Here is a 25,702-nt window from a genome sequence, read left to right as displayed (position 1 = left end):
AAGCACAATCAGAGAGCCAAATCATTATTCCAAGAAACAGGGTTAACAGAGATGCCTGAGTGATTCCAAACAGCAGTAGTGAAAGGACAGAGCAAAAAAAGGTGGTTAGTAGTTTCTACGTCAGAATGGCAGAAAGGACAAAAGTGATCCGGGATACTATTAGAATAAATTCTGTTGTTGATTAAAAACGACGTGTCTTGAATTTTGACATAGTCTAATAAAATAAAGGGATTATTTACAAAAAAATAGATAGATAAATAAATAAACTGGTTGGGTGGGTCATTCTTGATTTGGCGGGTTGACCTTAAATCCACCCATCTCTTATGTCTTAACTCTTAATTGTGTCTTACTGGGATGACCTGCAAATGACCCTTTTTTTTTTTTTTTTTTTTTTTTTGTATCTTGTGGTTCAATCAATCTTATTTTATGCTAGTTTCCTAGAATTAATAACATGTATTGCAACAACAAAGTTTTTGGACAAAATACACCAAACACCATTCAATCATTCATCGACAAGATAACAAAACTAATGAATAATAACCTAAACCCTAGAAGCCGCACGCACACAAGTTTGGTCGAGATTTAGCCGAGTTCCTCTCGTCCGGCGGCGTTCATCATCAGCATGGGGCTTGCCTCGTTGTCGTTGGGAGGCTGCCGGACGGGTGATGGTGGTCTACGGTTCTCTGGCTTCTAGGATTTGCAGTATCCCGAAGTCGACAACGGGATCTGGTACGGTTTTCGTTCTGGTTTGAAGCCTCTCTGTGGCTTGGGCAGTCGTGGGTTTCCGGTTCAAGGGGCGGCTCGAGCTGGCTTTGGATCCAGGCGGCGGCGCAGCGTCATTGACAGGGTGCGGTTGATCTTTCTGGGGCATCAGGGATCAGTTTCCGCTTTGGATCGGTCTGGTGCTTTCGGGGTTCGTTGATGGCCTCTCAGTGGTGGCAGCGTGTTGTTGGCGGGTTTCCTTGAAGCTGGGCGGCAACGACATGATTGCGGCATGGCGTGGGGGCGATGGCTGCTTGCGGTGTGTGCGCGTCGATCTGAGCGTAGGGAGGTGGAGGTGGAATGTGTTGGGCCAGCTGTTGGGCCTAGGCTACTGTTTCTTCTTTGGGCTAGTTGGACTTTTCTTTAGTTTTTATTTGATTTTTCACCTTGTTCTAGAACCCTAGGTTTGTACTCTCTAAGTTGTTAGGGAATTACACACTTTCGTGCCTCTAGCAAATCCTCTAGAGTGGTAACGACGGAGGATTCTCGAGATAAGGGCTTAGGAAAGTTTTAGGCTTTCTTGGTCTTCTTGCCTATTACTGGAAATCTGGTCTTCTACTACTTTCATCTCAAGTTTTCTCTAGTTGTACACCAATTGAGGTCTCTAGGCGACTGAGTTTACTATTCAAAGAGGGGTTAGTAGTGAGGATTTGATTTCTTGTAGCTAGGCTCAGTAAGTGAGCGCATGTGTTAATAGTGAGGGTCACATGTCTTTTGCTTAGCGGATTGTGCCATCTAGACTTGGTATGAGACAGCATTTGATGTACGTGCCTTCTGACCATGGATAAGTAATGAAGTTATTTATTTTCTCAAACAAAAAACCAAAACTAATGAATAAAACGGTGATAGTCCGTATCAGTTTTTTTTTTTATTCTTTTTTTCTTGGAAGGCGTCACATCCATAATATATATTTCAACATTTCCTCACCTCTTTTTTAACAAGAAAGAATTCTATGATCAAAATTATAGGTCATCTTTAGTTCCTATTCAAGGATCAACTCTGCAAAAGATCAGCTAAATTACCCTAAACACAAATATCTACAATTGGATGGAAAAAAAAATATATCTACAATTAGATGAGACACACTGATAATGAAGGTATGTATACCGTAAACCCACCTCTCACCTAGAAACCTAAAGGCTCTCACGCCGCACAACCTAGAAACCCTAGCACCTATCTCCGACCTCTGTGTCGGCTTCTTTGCAACCAAGGCTACTGGAATTCAGTCGACCTCCCTGCCTATAATGTCTAATATTGACTCTGTCACCAGAAGCTTTGCTACGTCGCTTGCCATTGTGAGTAATGATGTGGTTGACATCTCTGCTATGTCAGAGGGAGGCGCGCTGCGAACCTCTCAGTCCTATCTCCTTGCAAGGCCGCTCACTCCGAAACCGACTACGGCCATGGACTTGAGGCGCCATTTCAGGCGTGTTTGGGTACTGAAACAAGGCTTTACCGTGCAGCAAAGAGCCCCAGATCGGTTCTTGTTCTCGTTTGACCTCCGCCGTGATAGCCGGAAAGTGATGATGGGAGGGCCGTGGAGTTTTAACCGGGCTCTGGTCGTGATGCAGCCATATGATGGTATTGCTCCGCTGCCATCGGTACAAATGCACGACCTATTCTTCTGGGTCTGCATAACCAATATGCCATCGGCATATGAACAACGGAAAACTATTGCCAATGTAGCCTCGGTTGCCGGTAAGTACTTGGAACTCGATGGAAAGTTGTTTGATGCTCTGGGGGAGATTCGGGTTCGTGTCTCCCACTCAATTTTCAAGCCTTTTTTTCTGGAAAAAAAACCCTAAAGTTTGGTCCAGGGATTGAGCGAGAGGTACACTTTCGGTTTGAAAATCTAGTAGGCAAGTGTGATATATGTGCTCGTATCTTCCATGAGAATGGTCCATGCAATCCGGATACTTTGCCAAATGGTATCAAGCCTGTTGGACAACCTGTAGCTCGTAAGCTCGAACTCCCTTAGCCGTTTCTGGGATTCCATGGTCCTCAGTTCAAGGAGGGTGCATTCCGGTTTCAAGGCATCACTACTCCCATTCTGCCCTCGGTGAGGCGTTCCTTGTTTGGTGGTGCTGAGTCTAGCAAGCCTCGTAGGCCAGTGATCATCAGGCATGCTAAATCAAGGGTGACAAGTGCTGAAGACTCCCTTGCTATTGTGCCGGTTGATGCTGGGGGCCAAGCTAAGCGAGGTAGATCTTTTCCTTCCCCAAAAAAACTGAAATTTTTGATGTCTGACTTACTTGAAGGTAAAACTAGTCCGGTTGCTTCTGCAAAAAAGATAAAGTTGCCTGAATTCTCCTCTAAATTCAGTGCCAAGTCACTGGGCCTTGTGGAAACTCCTGGAGGAATGTTGGTGCCGGCTGAGGGCCAGGGGCCAAAGCCAGTGCTTGTGCTACCAGGGACACAGAAGAAGAGAGGAAGGCCTTTGGGGTCCAAAAATAAAACCCAAAAGACAAAGAAGCAGGTCTCTGCTGATGAGGTCCTAACAGTTCTGTACTCGGGTATACCCCCAAGCCCTAGCTTGAAGGGCAAAGACAAGATATAGTTGGTTGTGGTAGGAGCCTATTTACTATGTCTCTCTATTTTCCATAGTTTATAGGCTCACTTTTAATAAGTGAGCGATTAGTTCGAATATAGATGGTCTGTCTCTATGTATCAAAGTAGTTCCCTACTACAACTTCTTGATCTGTCTAGTTGAAGGCAGCAGAAGGATATGTAATGGCCATCTTGGCATGCGTTAATGAAATCCACCTTTCAAAAAAAAAAAGGTATGTATACCGTTTTCTAATTTGAATAATTTTTTTTTCTTGCGTGAATTTCATAAAAGTGAGATCCACAAAATTTTCCTAATTTTTCTATTGGGCTGATTATCTCAACGTAGGTCGGCTAGGAAAAAAGAAAGGGTTAAATGTCCAAGTTAAAAAGAAAAGTGATATCTTTGTCGCCAAAACCCTAGCTCTCTCTCCATTCAAAGCCAAGAAGAAGGGGAAAACCCAAGATTTGCGTCTCTTCTTTCTACTGTGAGTGAAGTCCCCCTCTCTATGTGTGTATTTCATGTTTGGCTGTATTATTTCATGCATAAAATCATGTATTGCTTGTAATCAATAGAAGCTAGCAGTTCTTGCTGTAGAATTAAATCTGAGGAATAGGTGAATATTGTTGTCTGCAATTTTTCTTATCTATTCCAGCTATGAATCTCAAAATGGGAGCTATTCATTAATATAGAATCGTTATACTATTTACTTGATAGGGTGAGAAACTAAAGAGAGTTCAGAATCTTTAAGATGAATTCAGATATTTTCTTCTGGGTGATTCGATGCCTTTATTTTTATCACATGTAATTGCCTAGTTTTCATCAAGTTCATGAGGGCTTTTCCTCCCTCGGTAGGTATTATGGCTCTGCAAGTTTGATAACACAAAAAACTAATGTGATGTTGCCATATCACGTTGACCTTAACTTTGACGAGCCAAGGGCCTAAACCATAGAATCATAAACCCTCCATTTTGGGATAATACAACTTTTTTACCATATTTCTGTAACAACAACTTATGTCGCTTAGTACTACAATATTGGCCTTTAGATAGTATATTTGTAGGGATGTGAGATTTTCCATGTTGATAAATGATATCCTTGAGATGATAAAAATTAGGGTTTAGGATTTGCAGGCCATGTTGATGACTGAAATCGTCTTTGTACAAAAAAGTGATGATATTGTACTAGTTATCATGATAAACATGAACTATATTTGATGATGATAGATAGATTAATGAACACGTACGAGACTCATTCTGTATATATTTCAAAAAGATTGATTTGCTGTTGCTAAGAGGTAATATGTATTGTTTGGAAATTAAACATCAGCAATAAGAAAGTCAGTGGTTCTGATAGTCATGTATACACATGTAGCATTCCCTGTTTAGTTATTGTTCATTGAATTTGAATCTTATGATTTATTTATTTTTATTTTTTTCTTCAGTTTTTCAGGTTTCAAGTCTGACGTGCAGTATCATAGCCCAGAAGAAATGGAAACTGGTGAGTCTGACCTCTTTTCTTAATTTAATCAAGTTTAAAAGTTTGGTATGAACTCTAAGATTGCTTTTTCCTTAAAAGAGGTGGCAAGATAGTCGACTTATTTTCTTTCTCATGCTATGTGGTGAAAATAGGAAATTTAACACAAAGTGTGCCAAGAAGTCTAGGCTTGTTAAAATATGTAGCTCAAAGGAAAGAGCTTGAGAGGATAGAAGCCAAGAGGAATGAACTTACGAAATTGTATCATCACACTGAAGCAAAGCTTTTGGCTAAAAGCTTAGACCTCAAGATCAGTGAAGGAAAGCTCTTGGCTAAAACTGAAGACCTCAAGAAGAGTGAAGCAAATCTCTTGGCTAAAACCGAAGAGCTCAAGAAGAGTGTAGCAGAGAACTTGGCTAAAAACGAAGAGCTCATGATCAGTGAAGCTCAGAAGGAGGAGCTTTCAAATTTTCTTCGGCAAAGTGAAAGTCAAAACAAACAACTTGAGAAAGTTCTTGAGCAGATTGGGGATGAAGTGGAAAATCTGAAGAGAGCACATGCACACTGTGAACAAGTCAAAAAGTTTGAGCTTGAGCAGACTAGAGCTGTAAGGAAAGATCTTGAGGAAAAGCTTACACAAAGTGAAGCTCAAGTGGAAGATCTTAAGGAGGCACTTGGCAAGAGTGAAGCCGAGAAAATAGAGATGGTATTCTTCTATCCCCGACTCAAATGAATATTCTTAGGTTTTCTTCTTGTTTAATTAAGTGGTTAACTGGTGTTATATTTCAGTGGAGGAAAATGATGGTACATTATGTGTGTGTGTGTGTAAATGTATATATTGTCTTGGACCGTTGATGACTTGGTTTGATAAACTAGTTGTCTCCTAATTTGCGAATTAGCCATAATTTGCTTGTTTGATATAATCATGGAAATTAATCTATGTTAATTGGAGCTCTCTGGCCCAAAAAAAAATGTAGTGGTAGCTGATGTATTGATCTTGTATGTGTTTCAGAAGGAGAGGGTTATTTTAGAGCAAAAGAAAGCTGATGAATTAGTGGCATGGTTAGCAGAAGCGCGCAAGGTTTGATTTAATTCTATTATTATTGCTGTTATTATTATTTGTAATTATCTTGAAGGTTTGGATCGATCAAATATATGAATATGAATATATATGCATGAACCTCTAAATTATAGTGTATTCTTTGATCTCTTTTCACTGCAGAAATGGGAGAGTGAAAAAGAAAGACTTCGCTGTATAAACACCGAACTAGCGAAGCAGCTTGAAGATGCCAAGATGAAAAGCATTGATGATGAGTTCGAAGTTGTTGATGATGAGTTTGATGTTAAGGTGATTTAATTCAATAAGATAATCGTAAGTATTGGATTTGATATGTAAATTACTACAAAAATTATTTGTCATATTCTTTCTTTTTGAACAGGAAATAATTGTTACATTGATTTTATATGTTGTTTGATGACTGATCAATTTATCAGTGGATGTACATATACATATATATTTTCATTTTTCCAATCTTTGAAGAGAAGAAATTTAATTCTTTGATGCCATTGAATGAATAATCATCTTGGTGTGAAACGATCATGACCAAAAATAAATTTTACTATACAAGTTGTTCTATACAACTATGCGCAGCCTGTTTAAGAGGTACAGGCATTCCTAGTGGCCGGTTTGCTTAATTACTACCGCGCTTAGCACGAGTCAATTGACATATATGAGCGCATATATGGCATGCGTGTCAATTGCTGCTTGTTCATCCACAATTCCATGCCATCATCTGCAGCCTCTTACCTCTATATTTAACCATGTAAATATTAAGCTTCACAATAGCTAGCAATATTTGACTGCCAACTCTCTCCAGCTAATCTGCATTGTATTGTACGTGAGCCATGTAGGACTTTGACCTAAGCCACGTATGTAGTTGATTGCATGCAGAACCCCGAATCGAAGGGCGAACGTCCCTTCTTCGATCCATACAACGTACCGTTTTACTTGCTATTGAAACCAAAAAATTCACATATCCGATTACTTTGAGGCCCGTCTCATTGAGCCAAAATATGAGTGCTTTATTTATTAAAAAAAAAAAATGTTGTAAATATTATTATCTATGTAGTTGTCCACGGAAATACTCAGTACTTTGATGTAAACCATACCTCTATATAAAGGAGGCTAATAAGACTGAATGAGAACACTTCTACTTCCTCCCAAATGATCTTTTCTCTACTTTATAACAAGTTATCATCACGTTTTTTCTTCTTTTTTGAGTTTTTCTTAAAAACTCGATGATGATCCACTACTAGCAAAACGGGCAACTCACACAGATTTTAGTCACACAGATTTTTCACAGCCACAGATATTCGTGTGAAAGACAATTACACACAGTTGAATTGGACCCACATGAGTTTCTGTCATACCAATAGCAACAGACATCCGTGTGAAATAACAATTCACACAGATTTCAGTGTGAAAGCTAAGATCGTTTCACACGGTTGTCCGTGGGGAAATCATTTCACACAGATGTCAGTGTGAATAAAGTATTTCATTATTTAAACATGAATTTTTTTTATTCATATACGTATTATACAACTACTGTATTCAGTAGCTAATACAATTTGATACAGATGTCTGTGTGAAATGAGCATCACACATATATCAGTGTACAATGAACATACTGATATCCGTGTGAGAATATAATTTTCATACTGATTATATATAAATGATATTCTATACTTTGTCTTTTATTTGTTAATTACTAATTTAAATAATGATCAATCAATCCCCTGTGTGGTAATTGTTATCTTCTTGTGTAGATAAGAGAAAAGATTAATCAAGGTGATAGGAACATTGATCCTGATATTTGTGCTTTAGCGGAAGGACCAGACAATGAAGCCAAACGGTACAAAAAATATTGTGAGTTGGTAGTATTTCACACAGATTTAAATCCGTGCTTGCACCGTAGGTACAACCTTTTACATACTGACATCCGTGTGAAATGGTAGTATTTCACACAGATTTAAATCCGTGTGAGTTGCCCGTTTTGCTAGTAGATATCTAAGACGTCTTGGCGCAACATTGTTGCTTTATTTGACCATGATTCATGATCTATGAGTTTAATTTTCATAATTATAGCGGTTGATTTTGTTTAACCTATATTCGCAGGTTATGTAATTATGCAAACAAATTGTTTTGATTTGGATATACTACCATGTTTGCTAACATATCTTGATTTAGGGACGGCTAGCTGCTGACTTGCTATCAAATCATTTGGTTCGATTGGATTTAGCAACCCTTTGTTAAGGGTAGTCAAAGCAATTACATCTGGCAAATATATTATTGAATTCCTTGTTTTGTGTCTGCATGACTGCATACATATCGCAAAGCACGCTCTACCAAACATTTCATATATATCAATACATTTTTGTCTTCTATTCTGGAAGAATTGAGGTATGCACAGTCGCAGATATATGTTTATCGCAAGCATAATTTTGGTGTCTCAATTACCACGTGTAATTCTTTTGAAATCCATGTATATTTTTTAATCTATTATTTGAATTTCATTCATTTGAGAAATTGATATAAGGGGAAATTACTGGTCACTCCCTCAACTTTTGGGGCGTCGACAGTTCAGTCCATCGTATCATAATTTTAACAAGTAGCTCCTCAGACATTCAAATCTTGCACAATGTGGTCCAAAATGACTATATTACCCCTCACTTCCTTTTTTTTTGTCTCTCTCTCTCTCTCTCCCCCCCCCTTCTCTCCTCGATCTGTTCTTCATCTTAACCATTTACCCAGACATAAAAAAATCGTGAGAGAGAGGTGATCTAATTGACTGTCCACAACCAACATGAACCCAGTCAATTAGATCCTTGATTCAAACTTCAACCACCAACACATATACCTGAAAACAACACATATATAAGTTTTGGGGGTTTTGCCATAGTCCTTTCTGCTACCCACGATGTCGGCCACCTCTTTCCAGTGCTTCTGCTTCCGGTTTCCTCTGCTCAGCTTCCATTCCGACTTCTGCAAATTCATCGTCTCAAATTGTTCATATTGCGCATGACCACAAACAAATTCAAATGCAATCAACTCTAACCTTTAAACTCACAATCCACAACTTCAAAAACAAAATAAGTAAATCGAAACTGCAATCAACTTGAAAGATGAACTATATAGTCTTCGACTACACAAATACAAAGTGTTGATGAGAAATTTTACCATGGTGGTCGAGTGGTATAGGAAAGCCGGTTCTCAAATCTAAACAACGAAGCTGAGAATCTCATCGGTAATTCCCGGCACGGAACTGCCGCCGTCGTCTTCCGAAGCTCTGTTCCGAACTGGCATCAAGTTCGAAGTCAATTTGGTGTTCCGGCGACGAAGAGAAACGAGAGGCCTGTCTTGAAGCTCCCGCCCAATTTCGTGAGATCGTTTCGGACTCCCAAGAGCGCCGACGACAGCGAAGGCGGTGGAGAATCGGAGGAGGGAAGGGAGGATGACGACGGCGGAAAGTCCAGCGAGGCCACAAGCAAGGCTAGAGGACAAGTGAGCATATCCATCAAACAGGTAATAAGATTTAGCCTTTGGATTGATCCTGGTGCTGATAATCACAGCTATGATGAGGCCGCAGATCCCAAGCACTCCAACCATGACCACCGGAACGATCGATTTCGTGGGTATGGATATATTTTCTGGGTAAAATGGTTAAGATGAAGAACAGATCGAGGAGAGAAGGGGGGGGGGGGGGAGAGAGAGAGAGAGACAAAAAAAACAAACAAAAGGAAGTGAGGGGTAAAATAGTCATTTTGGACCACATTGTGCAAGATTTGAATGTCTGAGGAGCTACTTGTTAAAATTATGATACGAGGGACTGAACTGTCGACGCCCCAAAAGTTGAGGAAGTGACCAGTAATTTCCCCTTGATATAATAAACCCACATTTATCTAGTTATGGATCAAAATCGATCGAGACCTGAAGTTTCTTAATCCGATAACATCAAGGCCTGGAGTTTCTAGAGGGTTATATAATCAAAATTGTGACATGAAGTTTCTCAGAGCCTATACATTTAACGAGGCCCAGAAGTTCCTCAAAGTTATACAATGACCACATGTCATGATCCCTGGTCATATGGGGACCTGAAGTTCCTCAAGGATCATGAAATGTAAATTGGAAAATTGTGACATGAAGCTTCGTGTACAAAATAAAAACTGGTTATAAAGTGAACTTGAAACTTCACTATAGTTGCCTCGAGCCTGAAATTTCGAGCGCCAAATTTTATCTGAACCTGAAGTTCAACATACAAAATCTTACAACCAGCAGTTATAATAGTAAAAATTCGAACCTGAAGCTTCGATTACACATGATTTATTTAAAATTTATTTTGACTTTATGTCAACTCGCAATAGAAGTTTCGAGTGTATTTTTGTATGCCGATTGATACATTCTTGATTCTTCTTTATGCTTACTTACAGCCTTCTTACTATTTTCTTACATTAATTACTATACCATAAGTTCACTGCACCTTAGAACTTGCAGTTCTTATAACTGTGCAAACTCGAGCTGTAAGTTTTGAGTATATGGACAATTTATCGAAGAGCTTTAATCTCGGTCAACCTCAAACCTGAAGTTTTGAGGGAATTGTATTGACACCAATTTATACGTAAGCAGATATTCAATCATTGGTTTATGACGAATGAGTATGAGTATACCCTTTGAATTCAGGTACGTCATTTCATTAATTTAATTATGTCAGTATCAATTTTTTCCTTATCATAAGTTTTGAGAAAGTGATCCATTAAACCCAAATTCGTGATCGAGAATTTTGTAATTAAAAGAGATCAAAACCTATAGTTTCTTGATCCTTAATTACATGAGGACTTGAAGTTCCTCAATGATCATACTCACTAGATGACAATCTAAAGTCCCTCTCTTATAAGGTATGATCGTGAAGCTAATCATCTCAGATCTTACATATCTGATTGCTGGCTCCAGAAGAGCACATAATATTATTACCAAAGATGTACAATCTTGCGCTCTCATGGTCTCATTGTATAGTAAGAAAGCCGATTGATATGGCTACCATGAAATGCCACCAGAAGTGGATCATGGCAAGAGAGAAATCAGGAGTCAATGTAAATATTGCCCCAACATCCACATATGTGAGGAAATTAAAAATTGGGTGTGTGTCGCCTATGGTACACAATATGGTGGATGTTTATCAAGCTATTTTCAAAATGGCACTAGTCAAATTAAATTGCATTGACTAATAAGAACATTGAGTTTATCACACATCCCTGATGTCTTTTGCTTATAATAAGCAAAGTTGAAAGCACTATTGTGTTATTCCTCAGATTTATTGTAACCTCTTGAGTTCCCATTGAAACTAAATGTTTCTTAATCCGATTATCTAGGAACATGATGTTCCTTGAGAGGTTGTTATAAATTGAAAAAATTTGAAATCTCAAGTTTCTTGGATCTCCAATTATATGAGGGCATGAAGTCCCTCCTCCTTATGACTACACATTTATATGTGACACAGAACTTGAGGTTCTCCACTTGATATAGTTACTCTATTATTATGGATTATAGTCTTCAACTTGAAATTTTTGAGTATATCATTTTGGTCAGCAGTTCAAAATGAATTTGGTCCATTCCAATTATCAGTATTTCACAATTAATGTTTACTGAAGCTAAGGTAACAACTCATATCAAGTGTACATACTACTAGGTAGTTCACTCGGTTTGGCAGTCAACTGGGGCCTGTAGGAAGACCCAGGTACCAGGCCACGGGCCGGGTTCACATCCCGCCATGATGGTTCGCGTCAGGGACGGCACCCTGGGCACAGAGGGGTCCAGACCTGATCAGCACAGTCCATCTAAATATACACCAGAAAGCTGATATAGCTGCAAGGGGACAACAGACGTCCCACATCGAAGATAAGGGGAAACCCCTTTCCCTTGCTCGAGTATTAAAGCATCAACACAACCACCTTTTACGGGTAATAACTCCTTTATCTACTATTACTCGATTCACTTATATATATTGATACCTTACTTAGGCATCGGAGAGGCGTAAACCGTCCGGTACGGTTTACCCCTCTAACGCCGTGCTCTTGATACAGGATTTAGGAGTCGGATCGGTACCCTAGGTGGTATAGCATTCTATGTGAGGTACCCGGAGAAAGCCACCAGAAACATCAAGAGTTGTAGATCTTGAAATATTGACGCACTAAGTACCTTCAATATGGTTGAAGAAGATTTTTTTGCTATCTGATATATACTGTGTCAAATTTTTACAGTAAATTGAGGCATATATATAATGTCATGAACCAGAAGTTCATTAAACCAAATACACTATTTGGCATGATCGATTACATCATCTTTTGTCTATCATGTTGCGTGGAATCACTTACAAGTTTGATGACTGCTAATCTTACTCACAAGCAAATTGTTTATTTACCGCATATTTGCTATTGTCACTTTAATGAGACAATCCTCCTGCCATGAGGGGGAGAAAGATTGTTCCTGAAGAACGATATGAATTGGTGTGAGATATATATCCACCGTCTCATTTTGACTTCGAGAAATATCAAAACTAGTGAATTGATAAAAGAAAGTGACAAAATCATATGCTAAATGCAAAAGCATTTTCATGGGTTAAAGTCCCTAAAACCAAACATACTATCACAAACAATCTAGACCTCATTTGATTTGTGGTATACATGTATCCAAATGACATGGTTCTCCCGAAGAGAATGTCATAAAACAATGTCAAAGCACCTAATATGGCTACACATATAAAGGTTGTAAGTACGCCATTAGGGAATAATGTATTGGTGATATAATAATACATAAATATGGTTAATGCTCATGAATTAAATGTTTTGACCTAAATCTTGGTTTGGGTTCGCCACCAACCAATGAAGATCTTCACTCCAAATAAAGTGATAGATATTTGAACGCATCTTTTGCGCATGGTCATAGTAAGACAGTCTTCCCACCGTTAGGGGGAGGAAAGACTATTGTCATTTGAATAACGGCGTGAATTTGTGTGGATTATATCCACCAGGTCTAAAGTTTTAAGCTCCCAAAAAGGAAAGATTATACAAGCCCTATAATGCTCTACATGAGATTATAAGTAAAAAGATCCACATTCGCTACATGATTCATCTATGAGAGATGATTGTCCTGGAAGTGACAATGTATGCCCCAGAAGTGGCATGGGTACCCAAAATCAATAAGCTTATTATAGCTAATGCATGCATATATGAATGCGTGAGATCTATGATTATTCATCATCGATGATAATTTACATTTGATAGCTACCATTAATCATTGAGGGCTGTATTTACGCTATACCACGTTTCACCATGAATGTCGACAAAGTATATTATTGACCAAAATTGGAAAGAGGCAATTCTAATGAAATTAAATATTGGGAACGTGATGAAAGACTTTTACCTTTAACACATGGTCTCACTTCAGTGATAGACACATCAAACTACTATACATGGTACATGTAGCTTATTGCATACATAAATGAGGCTTGCAACAATCAGTGGGAGATTCTCATCAGGGGTAGCATCCAGAAGCATGCTACCTATGACATATGCGTGTTGTGCTCGTTTTGTCCTTCGACCAGAGTAATTTTTATCACACTGGGTTTTTGTTACCTGGCAAGGTTTTTAACGAGGCAACAATAAGCGCGTCCAATACCATCATTCATTGGTGGACATCCAAAGGGGAGTGTTGTAAATATTATTATCTATGTGGTTGTCCACGTAAATACTCATTAGTTATGTACTTTGATGTAAACCCTACCTCTATATAAAGGAGGCTAATAAGACTGAATGAGAACACTTCTACTTCCTCCCAACTATTCTCTCTTTATCTTTTCTCTACTTTATAACAAAAAAAAAATAGAATTATGAATTAAAGGCTAAAGCCCACGTTAAGATAATTGTGATATGCACAATTCAAGGTTGTTGGAATTTGACTACAACGATAAGACTAACAAAATTGTCTTGTCGGTGTTTCGATTTACAACAGACACAAGTAGTTCATTCAAACTCAATTTTGTTAGCAGTGCACTGTATAAGAAGGCCATGCTAACATAAAGAAAAGGAGAGAACATAGAAGAAACAGAGCCCTGCAACAATATATCAGAAGAAATTCTCAGAGAAGGAGAAGTTCATTTTTCAAAGGTTCGAGTCCTTCTGGGTCGACTTTCTTTTCTTTTATGAGGTCTTGTTCTGTTATCTTGATGAAGGCTATGGAGGCTCTTGAGTTGCAACAGCAAATCAAACTGGCACAAGCCCTTGTAGCAGCCATGATGAGGTCCTTGTACTGTAGCAGTCCCGATGGTTCCTTTGATTCTTTGTTACTGTAGCAGTTCTCATGGAGCCCATGTACTGTAGCAGCTCTGTTGGAGTCTTTATTTGTCACTGTAGCAGCTCTTCGAGGTGGTCTAATGGAGGCTTTTATATTGTGCATCCGCATAACAGTTTGATGCTCCTCTACAAGGTTCTCCTGATGACAAAACCATGCAAACCCCGATGAGCCTCTTTTCCCACAAAGTCGTTGTACGTTGGTGACGAAAAATTCCGTAGAGGATTTTAACTCACCAATGAATGCGAACTAGAGCAAGAGCTGACCAGGATTGATCAAAAAGCTTCCTTTGAGTGTTGACTCGAAAGTTTGACCGTCAGCTCGAAGAGAAGGGAGGTACCTGCAGAAAACCCTTCGATGCCTAAGTCAGTACGTTTCTGAGAGTGTAGTAAGAAAAATCAGAATGGGATGTCTTACCTAGCTGGCGAGTCCCCTATTTATATATGGAGGCTTACTTGGTCGGTAAGTCGTCATCATTGCAGCACTTATGACCGTCATGATTACCGCATTTACTGTTATAATTATCACAGTAATTATGGATACAATCATTACGTCATTTACGGCGATCATCATTACCGTACTAATTGCCGCAATCAATATTGCATTAACGACTATCATCAATTCTACACTTATGACTGCAATTATTTTCATATTTATTTTAGCATTCATAGCCGATTATTTATCATAATTGCATGTCAAAAATGGTTGACTACTCCCATAGTGCCCCCTTTTTCCCATGCCGTGCGTACTCAAATACAGGCACGAGAAGGGAAAAACTATTACTTTTAACAACCTGTCACACTCGAGTTACTCATCACGAATTTGTTAGGAGAATTAGGCAATTAAATGTGCAATATTCACATGTCCCTACCAGGAATAAATACATTCAACCATATATAAAACAAAAACAGGTATGGACCCAGGAGGTATTTTGGGTATCTGTTTGATCAATTGTGTTATCCATATTATTTCGGGTGTACCGTGTTTATGTGCAGGTGGATTGCTCATCTCTACATTCTATAAGAAATCTCAGTATAATATTGCTGTGAGTACCACAATTGCGTGCCTGGTGAACAATGCTACTTGTGCTGGGATGAATATAGTTTTGATTGGTCTATCGATCTCTTGTATACCCGGATTGCAGATTCTGATGGTTTCGTCTTCAAATCTCAAGGTCATGGCAATAGTCTCATTGTTGGTAATTATCTTGAGGAGGTTGGGAATTTACCCTCAGTTGTTTGCTAGTTTCTCTATAAGTGATTCAGAGCAGTACTTTATTGTACATGAACAACCTGTTGGTGTAGTACATCTTTTGGTTTGTTCTAGCTTAGCTCTAGCTTCAAGTCATTTGTGGCTTGTGTCTGCTCCCAAGATTTTTCGGGATGCTATTCTAGTAATCGTTAAAGTTTCAATGAATTCATTGTTCAAAACAAAGACATTCAGCGATATTATAAGAGCGAGTAATTAAACCATATAAGATGAACCAATCCCTAAGACTGCCTTACTTGAAAAACCAGCTCATACAAATCAAACCCAAATGTCTTACTCGAGGAACCAGTCTCGAAGCTTAAAGGGAACTGTCCTACTCAAGGAACCCACTCCTACGAATCAAACCCAACTGTCCTACTCAAGGAACCTGCCTCTACGAATTAAACGCAACTGTCCTTCTCGAGGAACCAGTCTCGAAGCTTCAAGGGAATTGTCTTACTCGAGGAACCAACTCCTACGAATCAAACGAAATTGTCCTACTCAAGGAACCAGTCTTGACAACATTATAAATGCGAGGAATACACCAAAAATAATTTCGACAGTCTCTTGAATGGGAAAATCAACATGCACCAAAAATCACTAAACAATCACCAAATGCTTTTATTTTCTCACCTGATTTTTGTAGAGCCATACTGATCTTTTTGTCAAGATATATAAAGTCATGATATCATCATACCTTCTCCATTGCTCGAGATGAATTTTAAGTCCCTAACTAGATTCGAGCCACCTCTGTTTGGGGTTTGTATTCCATCACTCTTAGTCCTTAGTAACAGAAATGAGATGTCTTGAGGTGCAGCTCTCGCCATCACTTTTTATGGAAAAGTACTTCCCATAGACGGCTCCACTTGTTGGTGACGAAAAATTCCGTAGAGAATTTTGACTCACCAATGAATGCGGACTGGAGTGAGAGTTGACCATGATTGATCGAGAAGCTTCTTTTGAGCGTTGACTCGAAAGTTTGACCGTCGGCTCGAAGAGGAGGAGGTACCTGCAGAAAACCCTCTTATGCCTAAGTCAGTACGTTTCTGAGAGTGTAGTAAGAAGAATCAGAATGGGATGTCTTACCTAGCTAGTGAGTCCTCTATTTATATGTGGAGGCTTACTTGGTCGATAAGTCGTCATCATTTCCGCACTTATTATCAAGATGCCTAAGAATTTGTTGAATGATTTAAAATCAAATATCAATTTTTAAGGGATTTATTTTACGGTGAGTTCGTAGGAATTTGGAAGAATTTTCAAATACTCGGGTTATATATATTATGATTAAAAAAGAATAAGAATAATAATTAAAAAAATGAATTAAAATAAGGAATTAATCAAAATTTAAGATGGTGCAATTTGGGCCTTACATCCGAGCACCACCTGATCTGTACCGTCCATCTTAGGTATATATAACCATATAGAGGGGACAAAGGGGAGTCTCCATTTTCTCTCGGCCTCTCTAGAACCCTCTCTCTCTCTCTCTCTCTCTCTCTCTCTCCTCTTGTTGTTGTTGGTGTTGCAACGTTTTCTTTAGATCATCAGCAAGCAATATAACAGGAGGATATGTTTTAATTAAGGAAGTCCATTATCATACCGATCAAACTAAATGAAACATAATCCGAAAATCTACCAACTCAAACATAAGTAAAATGCGGTATTAGCTTTTCCAACCATAACCCTTGGAGAACTAATTATGTATATGACCATGAAATAGACATAAACACAACATAAGATTTTGGAAGTTGTAAGGCAATTAAGATGCACATATGAGAAATGCTCAAGGTATATGTGTAAACCACATGTCAAATCTACCTATTATAATCAAATAGGCACATAGAAGATCCGATATAACCCGCTAAACTCACATAGGTTCACTAAATATTACCGCTCAAGTGTTTAGGGGCTATATGTGTTTCACTCAAAAGCAATTTCGCAACACGGGTCGCCATATGCTTGCTCTTCGATCTCATCTCCGCTAGGTAGCTCACAACTTTCAAGATCAAGAGGTATTTTATTTGGTTGTAATGGGGCTATAGGCAAGTGGCTATAAGAAATGACTCAAATGAGGAATAAGGAAAAACAAAGTCCATGGAAGCCCGTGAAGCAACTCTCTCTTGTAGACATATAAGACTTTTGCTTTCGAATACTAAGTTACTCACTCTAAAACTCAATGTACAACCCACGCTGCACTATACTATGAACAAAAATAATACTAGCTATTTTTTTTTCAACACTTTTTTTTTTTTTTTTCGAACTCTCTTTTCTAAACACACACTTATTCTCTTGTAACCTCGCACTTTTGACGTTTTCTTTCTTTTGAAGCACTCAAACATAAAGTCATTCTCTCGCATTGCTTCACCAACTACCATGGAAGGGTAGGATAAAAGTATATAGGCTAGGTAGGAATTTGTGGTGCTAATGAACAAAAATGCTAAATATATAAATAGGCTCAAAGTGGCAATCTAGTGGTAAATATTTTTAGGCACATGCTTCTTTGGCCATGGTGGTATTATGCTTAATGCCTCAATCCTTTCCATCCCATCGTAAGATAACATATAGCCTCGAGAGGTCTCAAGCAAGTTCTAGATACGCAATGTCATGAAATTGTACACACATGAAAGAATAAGTGAATGAACGATGCATACACTATAGATATAGGCACAAAAGCTCACAAATAAGGGTATGCAAGTCAATCAAATCATCTATATGCTTCTCTAATTATGATGAACCAACCTAACCATAGGCTATGTGCACACATATAGTCAAGCATAGATCACATATGCAGTCAATTACAAAACAAATTCAAAGTCCTAGATTATGCTCAATCTATCCACAATCACAACGAGTTAAGTCCATGACTCGTCATTGGGGTTGGAAAATGCATTAACCACTAAATTCTAATTAAAAAAAGCTAATCTAAAAAGGAATTTTTTTTTTTTTTAACCAACATTGGGCACCCGAGCTCTCACCCCCACACTTAAAACCAACATTGTCCTCAATGTTGCAAAGTGAGCTCGAAAGCCAAAATCCATGTTGGATTTAGGCATGAGAGTGAAGTCGGGCCGAAGGCACAAGATTTAACTATGAAAATGAAAAACTAAATGCGGAGAAAAGTTACGGAAACCCCTTTTGTCGACCCTCCATTGCTCACGACCTTCGGAGAAGACTAATATGAGACACCATCCTCAAGGCACAAGACCTTGACTTCCTTAACATATGCTCCATAGTAGCTCTAGGTGCTCATGTAAAGATCAACTCCATTGAGAAATATATAATGCATGTCCAAAGAGCAATGCGTCACACAATAGCCCGTCAAAGAGTAAAGAAAAAGGTCTTCCATTAAGATCATAGGCATTGGCACCTCCAACACACCACACTAGCCCTGTAAAAGCCTCCATTGATGAAATGAAGTGCAAAGAAGTCCAACCAACCCGAATGATAGAACACAAACTAGTTAGTGCAGAAAAATTTCAGCAATGACTCTTCTGTCTTTATATGCTCATATCTCAAACTCACAAACTAGATAAATAAGTGATACTACTTGGAATAGAAAGTAGACTCAGAGAGCTTCCTATCCATATAAAGTAGGCCACCTATCTCCAACTGAGATGAAAACCAAAGCTGGTCAAAGTTGTCGGCTTATAATGAAGTCTGCTGCTGACCCTCAGTCACCAATACTGCAATTTCTGAAGCTCCAGAGGTGCAAAGAGGGTGATACCAACTGAAAATGAAAGTAGACTCATAGAGATACCGTCTATTAAATTTTTAATAGAAAATCAATTCTGAGTCAAATTAAAATCGTTGGCCTCCAAACTCACTATATTGTGTTATGTAGTTTCTGCTGTGCCTTGTTTCTGACCTCTGTCACTTGAGACACTATATCTGAATCTAGGAAGGTTCAAATTAAAAACTGTTTTTCCAGCATATAGAGGACATGTGAAGATATATTTCTAAAAAATTGTAGCTCTAAATAGCTTGATATGTAGAGGGTGTAGCTTCCCAAAATCACTCTACAGTAGCTGCCTCTGTTCTGACCTCCATGCATTGACCACTACATAACTGAAGTTCCAGAGATTCAAGAAGGCTGAAACTTTGGCACGAAATATAGTAGAGATATAGGAAAATAGCCTCAAAAAATTTCAGCTCAAAATATCATGTATACTGGAAGCTATAGTCACCCAAAGTCAACTGAATTTTCTGGACAGAAACTGCTCACTACCAAATTAATTCTCCTTCACATTTTCAACTCCATACACCTCCCATCCTTCCAAAAATGATCAAAAGCTTTATTCATAACAAAAATAAACTAAGAAAGAAATAAATACTACCGATGATGTGCTAGGGTTGCCTCCCTAGCGAGCGCCTTGTTTAAGGACTTCATTGCCGGTCCATATAGAACATGATATTGTCAAGGTGGATACTTCTCAAGTACAACCACCCTATTGTTTGGGGCTTAGGGACTCCTTGATGTGTCATAGAGGCAAGACCAAAAGCTATCCATGAATAATCCAATTGGTGACCAAAAGTGTAGCTTCTTAATCTTTCCCTTCTTCTCAATTTTTCTTCTATGAATCAATCTCCCTTCTCAAGTGGTGTTAATGATGCTCATAGGAACAATAGGTGGTAGAAGCTCTTGAGAGTGACGGAAAGGGTTGAGTGTAAGTTTTCCTTTCCAATCCATCACCTCATTGTAGAAACATTGACCACTTAATGGTGGATTGAGAGGTAAAAATGTCTTAATCTCAATCTTTCCATTAAGAACATAAGTGCTCAGTGTCCTACTCTCCACCTTGGGAAGCTCATGATGGATCTCCTTAGATGTAAGAGGAGAGAAAATCCTTGGCTCTTCAATTTCTTCATCATCACAAAGTATTGAAGGACTATCTTCCTCCATGGGAATATCAGCCTCAATGAATAAGGGATTATGGTATATAACTTGAAGCTCCGCATCCTTCTCAATGAACAAGGGATTATGCTGTATGACTTCAAACTCCGCATCCTCCTTACTAGATAAGCCATCATCTTCTTCGGAATCATCTTCAAATATCTCACCTTCATTTGGAAGCTTAGATTTCCAATATTGTCCCCATTCCGCCGAAGTGTAGTCTCTCACCTCACTTGCATTGAAACTTTCATAACCAAGCTCAATTTCTTGTACATCAACATCACTATCATCATTTTCAACTTGCATAAAGGACTCTTGCTCAAGATGCTCGATATGCACTTCTTCTCTTGAAATAGGCTCCACTTGGTCAAAGAAAGACTCATGCTCATAAATGGTGAAGGGTGGCTCTTGGGCAAGACTAGCCTAAAGTTGCTCATTGGAATATGTAAGCATTTTTTGAGAAGCTTGCAATCGAGCTTGGGACGCTTGCAATTGAGCTAGCAATTCTTCAAGAGAAGACCTCCTAGACTCATACACTTGCTCATGAGGATATGCTTCGGGAACCATGGTCTCTTGTGAAATTATAGCTTGAGAAGCTTGTAATAGAGCTTGGGAAGCTTGCAATTGAGCTAGTAGTCCTTCAACAAATTCCTTCCTAGGCTCATAAGCTTCATCTTGTGGATATGCATTGGATACAAATGTCTCTTGATACACGCTCATCTTGTACTCACACTCTTGCATAAAATCCGGGCACTCAAATCTCAAAGAGCACTCAAAAGGTGAATGCCACGAAGAACTACACAAAGCACAAATTTCATTGCAAGAAGACATAAAACCCACCGCATGAGAATTTCACTCTTGATGACCTCCACCATAGAAACATTCTTTCTCATATCCCTCGAGTCATCCCATCCATAGCTCCATCGATCTATAGCTCAATGTGAGATAAATATATGCCTATGAGTTTCCACAAGTAGGATTAGTAACCAGAAATTACAAAGAAAATAGAAAAATAAGTACACAAAATATAATAAACTATTTAGATCAACAACAAATTTTTTTTTAATAACAAAGAAATAAAAATATGTTAAAGTGACCTAAAGAACCGATTGACCAAGGGATTAAGGCTATTAAACCCTAATCCCCGGCAACGGCGCCATTGACTTGAATCATAAACTCTCGCAAGTGTATGAATCGTATCAAGATAGGGAAGTATTAAGCCCAAAATTATCATACCACTGGGATTAGTGGCTAGCCCACAATCATTGAGTAATCGAAACTAAAGTCACTAAGCAAATAAAGGAAAATAGAGTGAATAAAAATACTAATCTAAGGCACCAAGCCTTAGCAATGCTCGGCCTTGATTTTCACCAAAGCCTAATCAAAACTAAGAGCCTAGTGATGGCTATCTACAATGAGGTCGGAATTCAATATTTTGAGAGACGATTTTAGATTAACAAAAATGTAATGAAATGTTAAGCAATTAATTAAAATGCAAAAAAATTAATAAAAGCGTAAACCAAATAGATGGGAATGTCGGGTGCTAGGGAGGTTCCTTCACCCAAATCTCATGTGTCGGAAGCTAATATAATGTAGATGCAAATTTCCTACTTTGGCGGTAGTCGTATCCAAGGCGGTTCAAGGCTCAAGGACCGAAATTCCCTTTCATTGTATTCCTACTCCGGTTCAAGGATCGTAGGAACTCACTTGACATGAATTAGAGCCGGTTCAAGGGTCCCTAATTCACATCAAGAGGCCTATACTACAACAAAGTTGATGGTTTAACTGATGTCTATTTCAGTAAGCAACCGATGTCTCGTTAAGTGATGTCTAATGTGGTGCTCTTAGACATCGGTTAAAACCCGATGTCAATAGGATACTTAGACACCAGAATTTTGAGAGAAAATGATGTCCCATATATAATAAAAAACCATTATTACTTGATACTTTGATGTCTAAACCTCAACTTTTGATGTCTAACAGTGCTTTAACATCAGTGCATTTTTTAGACCTGATGTGAAAGAGTAAAGGACATCAGTTTTATAACTTTCTTTGATGTCTAAGATGAATTCGACATCATTTTTTTTTCTTAGTTTGTGTTTTTTGACATCGCTCTTTTATTATAATCTATGTCGAATAGAGATTGAACTTCAGTTTTTACTCTAGAATCATTGTCTTTTTTACTGATAATACAACCATTCACAACAAAATCATTGCTTACGTACATTATAACATATGAGACCAAAAAAGAATTAAATGTACCTCAAGATTAAAAACCAATATCATTTGATTAGTACCAAAATTACAGTACATTGGAGGGAGGGGTGACAAAGCCTTACCTCCTAGGAGGAAAAAAAAATTATAACATAACAAAGTACTGAAGTTACAAGAGTATATACTATTTTTTTTTGGAAGATACAAGAACATATACTATGGACAGCATCAAATATAAACATATTGACCAAACCAAAATTGAAAACTTGGGTGTCCAAATCATATTGCAGATCCCTCACAAACTTGCATATCTTTTCAGCAAATTAAACTTCACCATCTGAAATCCAACCAATTGCCAGTGACATCAACCCTTAACAAATCTGCAAATTGTAAAGCAACACAGCCACTCATATATATATATATATATATATATATATATATGTTTTGATAATGTATGTAATGCATATGAATGCTCTAATTGTTATCCGCCATCTACTTGATTCCAAAACCATATTCATGTAATTTTTTTTTTTAAAGGAACATTATTCTCCTCAAAATTTAAGAGATACCTGGTCTGAAATTATTTACAGAAGATTGCAACTTCAACATATTCTTCTATCTGTAAAGACCAAAGCACATGTGATAAATTGAGTTAACTAGCCAAACATTTAACAGACATCAATTAAGTAAGTTGTAAGCTTGAAGCAAACACAGAATTACGTCACAACTCTTCGTTTACTAGAGCTTCCTTATAAAATCTCAGAGCTTCTTTAGCAAATGTAATACCCAATAACGGGACAAAATTAGCACCTTATGCGAACACTCCCACGAACTTTTGTTTCCATAAGATAATTTACAATGTGTATGGTATTCTTTGTAGCCTTTATCTTTACTTTAGGGTAGAGATATTTGATCAATAGCTGCCTTGCTTTCTGAATGTGATTTCCACCTTTGCAGACGATATATTCAGGTGTAAATCCAAGCAGCAAAGGTCATGCTTGGTGGCAAAAATGGATATATACCTGTACAATGTCAACCCAAAAAACAAAAGTTAGACAATTCCCAAATTCACAAAAACCAAATCCTTTAATCAACATCGTCTTATCCAACCAACCGCTTTGGTATCTGAATCTTCATCAATGTTGAAAAGCTAGCCCACCACAGTGAACCTAACATTCCATCAAATATATATCACATATATATACAGAGAGAGCTAGCATCCAAACACTAACCATTTTCCTACAATTGATCGTAGAAACCATAATTAATTCAACCTTAATATTCCAAATACTGAATTCAAAGGAGAATACCTAATCTGAAAAATGTGATTAAGAAAGACAAATCTGAGAAATATCACTGTAATAAAAAGAAGTATAGGTTCTAAGATAGTAAAAAAGCATATGATTTGAAGAAATTAACAACAAAACAGGAGGTTCTCGTCCTTCATCGAATCAAAGAAGCGCTTAGCCGAGAACTCGTATATCTACATAAGCATATCGACGACAACAAGATATATTGCAAAATTCTTTGGCCGGCCTTTGGTTGAGAGTAAGAGAGAGAGAGAGAGAGGGAGATCGAGGTGTTCAAGGAGGTTATGGCGAGAGGTGTTGTGGTAGGACGGGAGGTTATGGTGAGAAGGTCAAAAAGTAGGGATTCTTTTTTTTCCCTGAAGTGAAGGGATTACGATTTCCAAACATTTTAAATGATAGAGCGATTCGCTTTTTTTTTTTTTTTTAGGTTCCAGCAATTAATTTTTTTTTTTTATTTCGGTCAGTATAAGGTCTGATGTATATAGTTTTATTAGAAATCGAAAATATGAGAATCCGATGTTAAAAAACTTATGACATCAGTTTTTCATTAACCTGATATCTATAAAGTGATGTCTATTAATATATTTGTACTAGTAGCTAGAGATCGAGAAATTAGACTACTAAGCGACCCGCCCGCGCAATCACACAACGGGTGTAAATCACCATGCTTATAACCTCTCGAATACGAAATTGAAGGTTTCTAGCTTAGAAATTAGAGGGGGTCAAGTCTCTAACTCCGTCCTAGACATGCTCAAAATACACATCCTAGAGTTGATTAGGCTCCTAGACATGCATTTCAACCCAACAATAATTGATATAAACATCCATCATATGAAAATTGCATAATTATATTAAATTAAACATATTTTACACAAAATTTGGGTTAGGGCACACAACCCTAACCCCCAACAAGGAAATTACTCACAACCCATAATCATAGACATCAAGATTACAAAATTCAAAGAGAAAAGAGTATAGAAGTGTAGGAGAAAACAAGGGTAGCCACAAATAGCTAGAAAGCTAGCATGACTATCCTTGAATTACAACTCTCACAATTACCCAAGTCTTGAATCTTGTAGAGGTAGAAGCCTTTAATGAATCCTTGAAGTTTTGGGTGAGTAATCCTTCAAATTCATAAAATAAAACTAAAGAAAATATGGAAAATGGTGGAGAAGGATGGCCGGGGAAGAGAGCAGCCGAAAGGGCTGCCTCTGTTTTGTGGTGCCGCTACTATTCGGTGTATTGAATGGGATTAATAGAGTGGGTTTTATAGAATAGGGTTGGGTGCACATGTGTGAAGGGTTAATGAGGAGTGGGTGAGCATGTGAGAGAAGAGGGTGTGTGTTGAACCAAGAGACCAAAGGAAGAATAACGGTGGGTTGTGGCCGTTTAAGAGAAAGGAAGAGAATGGGTTGCCATGTGTCACGTAGTCAATGGTGGAGTTAAAAAATTAATCAATAATCCATTGCTATCTTCTTTTTGCTTCCTCACAGAACCACGTGACCACCTCTTGGTTAATTAAACACTAGCCCATTAACATGTGCTCTGCACATGTCAATTGGCTTTTATTTTTATTTTTTTTAATTACAAAAAGTTACAGCAGTTTCTCTCCTGATTTTGAGGAAGTTTCTCCTTTTTTCATGAGAAGTATTGCAATCTTTTGAAATATGATATAGTCAATTGACTATTTTATCCTCATATAGAAATAATTTATTTATTAATATCTATACTATGTGAGGGCATATATGGTATTTCAAAAATTTAACCATTTCCTCAAGAATTGGCTTAATTATATAAGATTTTGTTTAATTAACATTTCTTTCCTCCATCTAATTAATTCTTTTCTTTCTTTGTTG

The 25,702-nt window shown here is 37.9% G+C and overlaps 1 protein-coding gene and 1 long non-coding RNA gene across 3 annotated transcripts; one reads left to right on the top strand and one right to left on the bottom strand.

The window, feature by feature from the left end:
* The first annotated feature begins 3,705 nt into the window (after window positions 1-3,705).
* On the top strand, window positions 3,706-6,316 carry LOC133714051 (uncharacterized). Its single transcript, XM_062140059.1, has 5 exons — window positions 3,706-3,794; window positions 4,752-4,807; window positions 4,939-5,489; window positions 5,796-5,864; window positions 6,006-6,316. Exons 2-5 carry the CDS (start codon window positions 4,798-4,800, stop codon window positions 6,138-6,140), a joined length of 765 nt encoding a protein of 254 aa, XP_061996043.1. The 5' UTR covers window positions 3,706-3,794; window positions 4,752-4,797; the 3' UTR covers window positions 6,141-6,316.
* A 16,279-nt stretch (window positions 6,317-22,595) lies between these two features.
* LOC133718662 (uncharacterized) lies at window positions 22,596-24,368 on the bottom strand. Of its 2 annotated transcripts, none has more exons than XR_009850466.1 (4): window positions 23,651-24,368; window positions 23,347-23,558; window positions 23,106-23,155; window positions 22,596-22,916 (listed from the first exon to the last, which is right to left on the bottom strand). It is a non-coding gene; the product is annotated as an uncharacterized LOC133718662 (long non-coding RNA). The 2 variants fall into 2 exon arrangements; XR_009850467.1 differs by having other exon boundaries at window positions 22,596-22,873.
* Window positions 24,369-25,702: the final 1,334 nt, after the last annotated feature.

The sequence above is a fragment of the Rosa rugosa genome, chromosome 6, assembly GCF_958449725.1.
Source record: "Rosa rugosa chromosome 6, drRosRugo1.1, whole genome shotgun sequence".
Classification (NCBI taxonomy): domain Eukaryota; kingdom Viridiplantae; phylum Streptophyta; class Magnoliopsida; order Rosales; family Rosaceae; genus Rosa; species Rosa rugosa.
Note: the sequence above shows the minus strand (reverse complement) of the source record. Positions and strands in the feature narration are given on the sequence as shown.